The sequence below is a fragment of the Pan troglodytes genome, chromosome 21 (genome assembly GCF_028858775.2).
Source record: "Pan troglodytes isolate AG18354 chromosome 21, NHGRI_mPanTro3-v2.0_pri, whole genome shotgun sequence".
NCBI lineage: Eukaryota > Metazoa > Chordata > Mammalia > Primates > Hominidae > Pan > Pan troglodytes.
Window position 1 is genome coordinate 8,569,511 of NC_072419.2, and position 11,817 is coordinate 8,581,327.

At 50.3% G+C, this 11,817-nt stretch overlaps 1 protein-coding gene across 14 annotated transcripts in view; it reads left to right on the top strand.

The window, feature by feature from the left end:
• The window catches only part of SIRPA (signal regulatory protein alpha), a 45,640-nt gene extending 40,579 nt beyond the window's left edge, over nucleotides 1–5,061 (top strand). For all 14 annotated transcript variants that reach the window (XM_016937315.4, XM_063803315.1, XM_063803313.1 and 11 more), the window contains one exon: nucleotides 2,463–5,061. In XM_016937315.4, the coding sequence (XP_016792804.1) occupies nucleotides 2,463–2,711 (249 nt within the window). In that variant the 3' untranslated portion in view covers nucleotides 2,712–5,061. The remainder of the gene's footprint in view (nucleotides 1–2,462) is intronic.
• Nucleotides 5,062–11,817: the final 6,756 nt, after the last annotated feature.

Below are 11,817 nucleotides of genomic sequence, written 5' to 3' on the forward strand. Positions count from 1 at the left end.
AGCTTTCCCCATGTCCTGTGCATATTCCTTCTCTCTACTGCAGCCAAGAGTGGCTGTTGCAGCCTCATGACTCAGTGCGACCCATTGCACAACTCCCCAGGGGCACCATTCACAATCCGTCCTATGAAAATGGTGCCCTGGAGTCAGGCTGCAGCTCCCTTAGTGTGGATCGTGCCTTCCCATCTCTCTACATTTGCCCAGGCCCGTCCCTCTACCAGGAGCGCCACTCCCAGCTCACTGTCCGCTCCTCACAGCCAGGCTTTTCTATGCTGGAACTGCAAAGCCCAGCCTGCCAGGGCCTCTCCCACCTTTGCTGATGGAAAGACCCCATGTCATTAATTACCTCACACAAGGGCACACTCACTCAAGCTGGAGGTTTCTGGTCAGCATTGCTGAGACGATTTTGCAGCAACACGGTTTCTGAGAAACCTAGCCCTGCTTATCACCGGCTGATGCTGTCAGACCTTGAAGGCAGAGGGCTGCTCAGCATCTTGTAACAAGACAGGCCCCGCTCTGAACCCGGAACGAGAGCGCACCAGCTGTCCTTGACATTTCCAAGGCAGTTGTCATCTTTTTAGATGTAATCTGTTGAAGGAGTCGGGCTGGTGAAAGGCGCAGCATTTGTAGACCAAAATGCCTTGGCCCTGCCCTTGTGACCCATGGGGTCCCCCCGCAGCCCCGGACATGAGCTCGAGTTGTAATTAAGAAAAAACAATTTCCAGTCATGAGCGAGGGAGATCTTCTCCCCCATCATTTTACTTCTGGACTTCCTCCTGGAATCTTCTGGGGGAAAAAAATGATGGTGAGAAGAATGGGTCATGGAAACCCGTACGAATTTCACTGGTGAGAAGAATGGGTCATGGAAACCCGTACGAAATTCACAGCAGAGACTTACTGGGCACCCACTGTGTGCCACGCACTGGACAGTGAGCCAGACAGTCACAGCCCAGCTGGCAGAGTGCCTGCGATTCCAGTGCCAGGTGCCAGCCCTGGCCAGGGAGGGAGTTGCACGCCGTCAACACGGATTTCCCAGACAGAAGCAAATGAGAGCACGCAGGGCTCAGGACAGAGGAGCTGTGTGCTAAGAGCACAGTCGTAGAGTCCAACACACTTTGGTTCTTTGCCAGCCGGACAACTTTGTCCACTTTATTGAACCTCCCTTGGTCTCAGTGTCTTCAGCCGTAAAGTGGAATAGATGATCCTTCCCAAGCAGGGTTGTGGTGAGAGTGGATGGGGTGATCTGTGTGTTTGTGTGCTGCGTGTAAGCCCTGAGAACTGAAATCGGCCATTACCGTGCACCAACTAGGAGTTGTGCCGGTTGGTGGTAGCTTTATTCTGTTCTATCACGCAGGGGCCAGTCACAGAGGGAGCAAAGTTTATCATTCATGATGGGCGATTTTGAGGCGGCAGTGGCAGGTTGATAGGATTAGCACATGGGAGGTATCCAAGTTTGCTAAGTGGTTAATGATTGCGAACATTTATTGAAGACAGATTCTCAATAGGTACCAGGCTCTGTTCTAAACGCTTTACCTGGATAATCTCATTCCATCCTCACAGCAACCCTGGCAGTAGACACTATTATCATCCCCTCTTTACAGATGGAGAAACTGAGGCCCAGAGAGGTTAAGTGAATTGCTCAAAATCCCTGAGCTAGAACCAGGATTCAAACCCAGGCTTTCTGACTCCAGAACGTTTCCCGCTTCACTAACTGGCGATCTCGTTCTTATACTGCCCCTGTTCTCTGTCTCCCTGTCCCCAGCTTTGCCCTGAGTGAAGGTGAAATTATTGCCATCCACTCATGTATTCATTCAATATGGATCAGACTTCTTATGTGCCAGCCTTGGTGTCTGAATCATAACAAATGCCTAGTGAATATTTGTGGAATAAATGCATACATTAATGAATGTCCCCACACATACCACCATCAGCACCTCCTCAGGCCCCCAAACAGACATGGTCCTGGGTAGTGGGCCCTGTGATGGAAAACAAACATGGGCTGAGGAAGCACAAAGAAGGAACATGGACGCTGCCAGGAGAGGGGAGGGCCAGGAAGGGTCTTAGGATGAGCCATGCTTCATCTGAAATTTACAGGGTGGATTGGGATTTGTTACAAGGAGAAGCAGGACAGACACCCTCGAGGGAAATGGGCGAACACTGCAGGTGGTTCAGGCTGGGAGGAGGCAGGAACGGGAGGAGGTGACACTGAGGCGGGGCTGTGAGGAGACCGCACTGTGCGGGTCAGAAAGACCCTTCAGGCAGGGTGAGGAGGAGGGCGGATGGGAAGGGGCAAGGCTGGAGGCAAGTAACGTTGGCAAGAGATGAGGGGAACATGACTTATGGCTGAGCCAGTGTGGGCCGAGAGGACACAGAAGCATCCAGACTTGGTATTCAGTTTGAGTGAGTGGGCCAGGGGCTATAGAATGACCTCCTCATGACTTTCTCTTTGGGTATCTTAAATCCAGGACACAAATGATATCACATATGCGGACCTGAACCTGCCCAAGGGGAAGAAGCCTGCTCCCCAGGCTGCGGAGCCCAACAACCACACGGAGTATGCCAGCATTCAGACCAGCCCGCAGCCCGCATCGGAGGACACCCTCACCTATGCTGACCTGGACATGGTCCACCTCAACCGGACCCCCAAGCAGCCGGCCCCCAAGCCTGAGCCGTCCTTCTCAGAGTACGCCAGCGTCCAGGTCCCGAGGAAGTGAATGGGACCGTGGTTTGCTCTAGCACCCATCTCTACGCGCTTTCTTGTCCCACAGGGAGCCGCCGTGATGAGCACAGCCAACCCAGTTCCCGGAGGGCTGGGGCGGTGCAGGCTCTGGGACCCAGGGGCCAGGGTGGCTCTTCTCTCCCCACCCCTCCTTGGCTCTCCAGCACTTCCTGGGCAGCCACGGCCCCCTCCCCCCACATTGCCACACACCTGGAGGCTGACGTTGCCAAACCAGCCAGGGAACCAACCTGGGAAGTGGCCAGAACTGCCTGGGGTCCAAGAACTCCTGTGCCTCCGTCCATCATCATGTGGGTTTTGGAGACCCTCGACTGCCTCCCCGATGCTCCGAAGCCTGATCTTCCAGGGTGGGGAGGAGAAAATCCCACCTCCCCTGACCTCCACCACCACCACCACCACCACCACCACCACTACCACTACCACTACCACTACCACCACCACCACTACCACCACCCAACTGGGGCTAGAGTGGGGAAGATTTCCCCTTTAGATCAAACTGCCCCTTCCATGGAAAAGCTGGAAAAAAACTCTGGAACCCATATCCAGGCTTGGTGAGGTTGCTGCCAACAGTCCTGGCCTCCCCCATCCCTAGGCTAAAGAGCCATGAGTCCTGAAGGAGGAGAGGACCCCTCCCAAAGGACTGGAGACAAAACCCTCTGCTTCCTCGGGTCCCTCCAAGACTCCCTGGGGCCCAACTGTGTTGCTCCACCCGGACCCATCTCTCCCTTCTAGACCTGAGCTTGCCCCTCCAGCTAGCACTAAGCAACATCTCGCTGTGGACGCCTGTAAATTACTGAGAAATGTGAAACGTGCAATCTTGAAACTGAGGTGTTAGAAAACTTGATCTGTGGTGTTTTGTTTTGTTTTTTTTCTTAAAACAACAGCAACGTGATCTTGGCTGTCTGTCATGTGTTGAAGTCCATGGTTGGGTCTTGTGAAGTCTGAGGTTTAACAGTTTGTTGTCCTGGAGGGATTTTCTTACAGCGAAGACTTGAGTTCCTCCAAGTCCCAGAACCCCAAGAATGGGCAAGAAGGATCAGGTCAGCCGCTCCCTGGAGACACAGCCTTCTGGCTGGGACTGACTTGGCCATGTTCTCAGCTGAGCCACGCGGCTGGTAGTGCAGCCTTCTGTGACCCCGCTGTGATAAGTCCAGCCTGCCCAGGGCTGCTGAGGGCTGGCTGCCTCTTGACAGTGCAGTCTTATCGAGACCCAACGCCTCAGTCTGCTCATCCGTAAAGTGGGGATAGTGAAGATGACACCCCTCCCCACCACCTCTCATAAGCACTTTAGGAACACATAGAGGGTAGGGATAGTGGCCCTGGCCGTCTGTCCTACCCCTTTAGTGACTGCCCCCATCCCGGCTTTCTGAGCTGATCCTTGAAGAAGAAATCTTCCATTTCTGCTCTCAAACCCTACTGGGATCAAACTGGAATAAATTGAAGACAGCCAGGGGATGGTGCAGCTGTGAAGCTCGGGCTGATTCCCCCTCTGTCCCAGAAGGTTGGCCAGAGGGTGTGACCCAGTTACCCTTTAACCCCCACCCTTCCATCGGGTGTGAGGGCCTGACCGGGCCCAGGGCAAGCAGATGTCGCAAGCCCTATTTATTCAGTCTTCACTATAACTCTTAGAGTTGAGACGCTAACGTTCATGACTCCTGGCCTTGGGATGCCCAAGGGATTTCTGGCTCAGGCTGTAAAAGTAGCTGAGCCATCCTGCCCATTCCTGGAGGTCCTACAGGTGAGACTGCAGGAGCTCAGCATAGACGCAGCTCTCTGGGGGATGGTCACCTGGTGAGTTCAATGATGGCATCCAGGAATTAGCTGAGCCAACAGACCATGTGGACAGCTTTGGCCGGAGCTCCCGTGTGGCATCTGGGAGCCACAGTGACCCAGCCACCTGGCTCAGGCTAGTTCCAAATTCCAAAAGATTGGCTTGTAAACCTTCGTCTCCCTCTCTTTTACCCAGAGACAGCACATACGTGTGCACACGCATGCACACACACATTCAGTATTTTAAAAGAATGTTTTCTTGGTGCCATTTTCATTTTATTTTATTTTTTAATTCTTGGAGGGGGAAATAAGGGAATAAGGCCAAGGAAGACGTATAGCTTTAGCTTTAGCCTGGCAACCTGGAGAATCCACATACCTTGTGTATTGAACCCCAGGAAAAGGAAGAGGTCGAACCAACCCTGCGGAAGGAGCATGGTTTCAGGAGTTTATTTTAAGACTGCTGGGAAGGAAACAGGCCCCATTTTGTATATAGTTGCAACTTAAACTTTTTGGCTTGCAAAATATTTTTGTAATAAAGATTTCTGGGTAATAACGAGTCCTTCCGGTGTTCAGTATTCTTGTCTTTGTGAGTGTGTCCCGGGGCCGCCTCGGGGGCTGCCCGCCCTCCTGCCAAAGCCTGGAAGAGGATTGAATGGACCCCAGGGTTTGGAAACAACCTACAGCATTTGAGCCCCTCACATAGGTTTTAGAGACATACGATTTTTGTTTGCCCTGGCTCAGAAGGAGCCGGTGTAAGGTTGAGATAAAATTCCATATAGACAACTGAGTTTGGATCTCGGCTCTGCTGCTTTGTAGCTGTGGGTATTCAAACAGCACCTCTTTGAGACTTGGGCCCCGTGTCGGCACAATGGGGCAGGAATAGTCCCTGCCAGGGTGACTGTGTGGATTCAAGGAGGTTGGAAGCACTGAGCCCACGCTTGGCACTGGGTAGGCCATCACTGAGGCTTGTGTCTTTCCTTCCTGCCCTGACCCTGCATAGCTGAGTCTCGTGGCCTCTCACCACTGATGGGATCTCGGACACCCGGCTCACCCTCCTCCTGGGGCCTCACTTTCCTTCCCCACCAAATGCAGACATCTAATCCTTGTCCTGTAATATCCTTGCCAGATGACTGATGTCAAGTGCTGGTTTATAGTGGGTGCTCAATAAATGTTAGTTTCCTTTCTATCCCTCCATTAGATCATTAATGATATTAGTGCTAATTATGTAATAAAGTTAAGGCATAAATATGTTAATATTTAGTGGTTACTATGTGTCAACGCTTTACCTTGATGAATTCTTAAACCTTGTGACTCAAGGGCAATTATGTTACTGACTGTAGATGACACAGAGAGAGGGTGCAACTTACACAGGTTCACACAGCTAATGAGTGATGTTACTGAGCCTCCAGTTCCAACTGGATAACTGTAGTGCCTGATGCTTAGCCACTGGGTTAATAATCAATACATCATGTATTGACCACTGACTGCAAAATTAACCACCATGATAGCTAATAACAGCTATGCCAAGTGTGCTGCCGAGTGCTTCACAGTTAGAACTCATTTCCTTCTCCCAACTACATGAGGGAGAACTCTTGTTCTCTGTGCTTTGCAGATAAGGAAACTGAGACACGGAGAAGTCATTTCTCCAATGTCCCATGGCAGAGCAGTTTGAAGCCAGGGAATCTGACTCTTCTCCCCCACACTGTACTTACTGCCTCATTTAATTCTCATGACTATCAGATCGCTGTGGTTGTGCCCATTTTGCAAAGAAGGAAAGATGAGGTTCTGGAAGTGCATGTGACATGACCAATCTCACGCAGAGTCTTTAGTCAAGTTGAGACTTGAACTCAGATCCACAAGCCCACTGGGGATCATCCCTACACCCTTGGCCTGGTCCATGTGATCAGAGACCACCTGAACCAAGGAGCCTTCTGCGGGGCTCAGAGAGGTCACCCTCTTCTCAGGCCAGGACCTTGGCTGTAACAGACAGCTCAGCAGTTTCCTGGCCCGTGGCCTGAGTTCAGCTCTCCGCCTCCCTCCGGGAGCAACCCATGAAATATGTGCACTGCTTGCAGGAATGGGGTGTTCAAGGCATGAATCCAGGCCGAGTGGGTGGGGAAATGCCTTCCATTCTCTGGGAAGGTGGGGGATGATGGACTGCATGTCCAGACAAGGAGACTTGGGGGTGTGTATTTTATGCAGCACCTGGGCCTTGCTTCTCCACGGCCAAATCTCCAGGGCTGGAGGCTGGCAGGCGAAATGAAAGTTGATGGGAGCTAAGTGGCCTTTTTCCAGCCCGCCAGGAAATCAGTCAAGCATTTGGCATTTATCGGACACCTCCTTGGGGTTCCTCCTGGTGCAAAGGAGAATGCTAAGACTCCCTTCCTCCATGAGGACCAGGCCAGAGTCCTCTGCCTTCCACCTGAAGCCCCTGCCCATTTTACGTGATAATCAGGAAAATCTCCACCGGCCCCCAACCCCAAGATGTGAATGCCCAACTCTAAAAGCCCATGTGTCTTCTAGCACATTTCCAACAGCCCAGTTTTGACGAAGGTTTACTTAATTTTGGCATAAACACATACTACATATTAGACACTCTCCTAAACTCTGGACAAGTATTTATTAAAATTAATTCACTTTATTCTCTTAACAAACCTATGAGTTAGGTACTATGATTATCCCCCACTTAATAAAGAAATAGAAACACAGAGAGATGAAGCATTTTCCTCCAAGGTCGCCATCCGGGAAGTGACGCCACTGTGGGTATGGTCTAGTCCAGCACTGAATGGGCATATGATGGGGGCTGGGGCTGACAGTGAGAAAGTGGGGGGCATGGATAATGTTCAGGGTACACTGGACACTGTCAGTAGCCAGAAACACCACATCTCACCACCAAAGTGTCAGAACATCAGGGTGATATGGCTGCCTGCCTGCTCACCAGCCAGCCGAGGCACCCTTGAGCCTGCCACTGCTGGGATCCCCGACACCACCCCGCTTCACCACTCTCTTCACTGTGCCTGACCAGGCTCTTGGTTTCTTTTCTGAATACAAGATTATGACATTGAAGATGCTTTTTAAGAAGACGTGCTCCTGATGTTCAAAAACAGGCAAAACCTTGGCAACAGAGATCAGAAGAGTGGCTGCCCTTGGAGGGAGGACCAGGAGAAGCCTGGGGTGGCACATGCTCTACGTCTTCCTGAGTCGTGGTTATCTGGGGGGTTGCATATGTAAAAACCTTTCCAGCTGCACATTTAAGATGGGTGCATTTCCCTGTATATAAGTTATGCCTTGAATTTTTTAAAAGATAGATGCCCAGCCCTGTCCCCCTCAACCTTTGATGCCTGCCCCTCCCCACCCCCGGCCAATCTGTTTTTTAAAGTTAGTGTCAACACCTTATCTTCGGTACCTGAACCCAGCCCAGGGCCTGGCCCCAGTGAGGGGCCCAAGGAGTGTCGCTGAGTTCATTGGAAAGATGAACATCCCCGTGATCGAAACAGCACAGAAAACAGTGAAAGATGCTAAACAGCACAAAGATTAAGGATGGCTACAAGGATAAGCCATTATCTGTTATCACTTCATCTCCTGAGATTCCTTCCATCACTTTTCCTCCTCCTCCACCCATTGGAATCGGATACAACTGCACCCCAGAGTCCTTGCCCTGTGACCTTGGGCAAAGAGATTCACCACTGAGCCTCTGCTTTGTCACCTGTGAAACAGGGATAGTAGCAGCCTTCACCTCCGGGGGTTCTGGCGAGAGTTCGATGAGAAAGTAGATTTAAGACTCTTTGCAGCAGTGTGGTGTAGACAGCAGTCGACATAGGCACAGAAACACACACACATTCACACCCACACACTCACATATCAGGCCAGGTTATTAGAGCATCTCTGCAATGGTGGGTCTTCTCTTCTGATGAATAATTTTATCAAGTCCCTCTCTTTCTCATTAGCCTGAGATAGGTCTCTCTTACCAACCTTTCGGGGATGGGGTGCAACACCCCAGCTTGGTTTTCGGAGTCCTCTGCCTTATACCACCACCTGACCTGTTTAAGAACATTTCCTGCTCCTCCCCAGCCCCTACTGGACTCCCTGGCCAGGTTGATTTTCCTCTCCCAAGAAATACTATATAGCAACTCCTTTGACTTCCCTAACCCCACCATGAGTCATTCCTCCAGTGACTTGGTGTCCTCTTGACCAGACATGAGCTCCCAAACCAGAACTTCACGCTCTACCTTTGGGATTCAGCCCCTAGGATAAGGGAGACTAAAGCCTACCATGTGCCACACTGGACTCTGGACACTCGAATTCTTTACTTCATGGAATCTTCACATTCTTTACAAATGGAATGTCAATTTCACAGGGAAGAAAATTGAGGCCCAGAGAGGTGGAGAGGTAATAAGTTCAAGATCTTTCAACTAGTAATTATTTCTCAAGCTCCTACTGGAACCTGGCCCTGTGCAAAGTTCTGAGGACATAGTGTGGACAAAAAATGGACCACACCCATATGAGCTCATATATGAGGGAACCAGAGCCACTGGCAATCCCAGTGCAGGGATGAGCGCTGCTGAGAAGGGCGTGACAAACATGACGTACAAGTGCAGAATTAACACACTAATGAGTGAGCCAGCAGTGGGGCAAGAGCTGGTTCCAAGAGTAAATGGGCACTTAGAGGCTTTGAAAAAGGAAGGTGAGAATAACATTTTCAAGTTAGAGATCAATCCGGTTAATGTTCTACAAGGCAATAAGGCCATATCTTTGGAGCTATTTTTTTTCTGCCAGACAGAAGCCATTTGCACCCACCAGACAAAAGTCTACAAATTAGCCCCAATCTGGGCCTTAATCAAATAGGAAAGACAAACTCAGGTATATTCTTCTACAGAACTAACTAATCCTTCAGTGGGGCTTTTAAACCATGCCCCAGTATGGCAACGAGATGAAGCACTGCCTTCTTTTGCCTTATTTCCAAATTTGAGATACTTTGTCTTATTAAAGGAAAGTATACTGGCTTCATTCAGCCTGCACAGGGCAGAAAAAGACTTTTTGAAGAGGAAATCCCTGAACTGAGATCTAAAAAATAAGTAACAAGAAGCCAGGTAAGTGCGAAAGAGCCAGTGCAAAGGAGTTCCAAGGAGCCAGTGCCTGGCAGAGGCCAGCCGTCCCTGTGTGCACTGGCCAGCCGTCCCTGTGTGCACTGGCCCCTACTAAGCTCTGCAGCCCGATTCACACCACTCTCTCCATCACTCCCTGCACTGGCAACACCAGCCTCCTGCCAGTTTCTAAAATGAACCACAGGACCCCTGCATGAGCTACTCCCTCTGCCTGCAACACTCCCTGGATCTTTCCTGCTTGTCCTCCAATCCAGAGGCTGGGCTAAGTTCCCTTGTCAAACACTTCCATAGTAACCATGTCCAGCCCTTCTTTGTAGCCCTCATCTCAATTTGTAATTATACATTGGCACTGTGGTTACATGATTACCATCCTCTCCTCTACTGCCCCAGTTGCTGCCTCAGGGCAAGGAGGGTGTTGATTCACTCATCAGTGTAACTCCTATGCTAAGCCCATAGGAGGCATCCAGCAAATATTAGCGGGATGGGAGGATGGACGGAGTGATGAGAAGGAGGATGAGAGGATAGATGGATGGAAGGAGGGAGGCTGAATGGATGGCTGGATTGATGCAGGAGAGCACGGATGGGTGGATGGGTGGGAAGGAAGAAAGGAAGGGGGAGAGGGAGGGAAGAGAGCAAAGGGGGAGAAGGAAGAGCATAAAAGTCGGAGTCTGCTTGGCATTTTAGGAGAACTGAGAGTCCCTGGCTGGCAGGTTTGGAACTAGAAGCAAACCTCAGTACATCTGACTTTTCCCACTGAGTTTCTCTGCCTTTCATCATGATCCTGGGTTCAGGGCAATCACCTTTTTAAAAAAATGATGCATGATCCCCAACAGGCAAGGAGCCAAGGACCTTTGTCTGAGCCTTTGGTTCCTCTTCTAGAGAAACTGGGGCTATACTTAGAAAACAGGATAAAAGTTTGCAAAAATTTGTCTACTCTCAAATTGCACAACCCTAGCGTGGCTGGTCAATGGCTCAACTTTGGGAGCTGGCGGGGCTCAGCCTCTCAACAGACTTGTCCTCCTGGCTCTGCTTCAATGACAACAGGCCAAGCCCTCATGGTAGAAGGTGCCGTTCCCACCAACCTGGGCCTTCTGCCCCCGCAGGCCCTCTCTGGGCAAGGTCAGCTGGTGCGGCAGCCGGTCGCATGGATCTGGGCCACAGACCTGTCTCCAGAATGAGGCCGGGTGAGAGTTTAATGGCAAGAAGGCTGCAGCCTGACTAAGGCTGTCGGCTTGATTCTGCCATGGCTCCCCCCATGCCAGTAAATGGACCCTGTGCACATGCAGATTAATGCATTATCGCTAATGTTTTGTGCCAGATGCAAAGGCATTCGGGCAGCCCGGCCAAGAGCTGCCATTACCACAGGACCTTTTGCTGGAAAATTTTTCTTGGGGCAATTAAATCTTCAGCTGTCTCCTCCAAGGGAGTGCCAGCTTGCATTTTAATTATCCTCAAAAGAGGGAAGTAGGGGAAAGGACACAAGGCAAAGAATGAAAAAATAACAACCTGCTTTATAAACACAGTGGTTTCTCCCCCATCAACTCCACAGTGCCCTTGACCTTTAGATTCCTGCCTCCTGATACCCTTGGAAGGACCCCTTTAACGGGAAGAAGGGAGAGGAGGTAGGAGAGAGCGTTTCTTGAGTGTGGAATAAGTGTTAGTGCAATGCATTATGCCTGGTTAATTTTTTTTTAATTTTTTTTGTAGAGACAGGGTTTCCCTATGTGGCCCAGGCTGGTCTCAAACTCCTGGGCTCAAGTGATCTTCCTGCCTCAGCCTGCAAGTAGCTGGAACTACAGGTGCATGCCAACCAGCCCAACTAATTTTTTAAAAAAATTTTTGTAGAGACTGGGTCTCCCTCTGTTGCCCAGGCTGGTCTCAAATTCCTGGGCTCAAGTGATCTTCCTGCCTCAGTCTCCCAAAGTGCTGGGATTAGAGGCGTGAACCACCATTCCCAGACTCATGGAAAGTTCGAGAACCGGCAAAACTCATCTGTCAGGTGCTAGGGCGAGGGAAGCACTTGACTAAAAGGGACAAAGGGAACTTTCGGGGACCTGGAAATGCTTATCTTGATTGAGGTGGTGCTTACATGGGTGTACATATCAGTCAAAACTCATCAAACTGTATACTTAAAAATGAGTGCATTTTATTGTTTGTAAGTTAATACTTTAATAAAGTTGATTTTAAAATAATAATAAAATAATACGA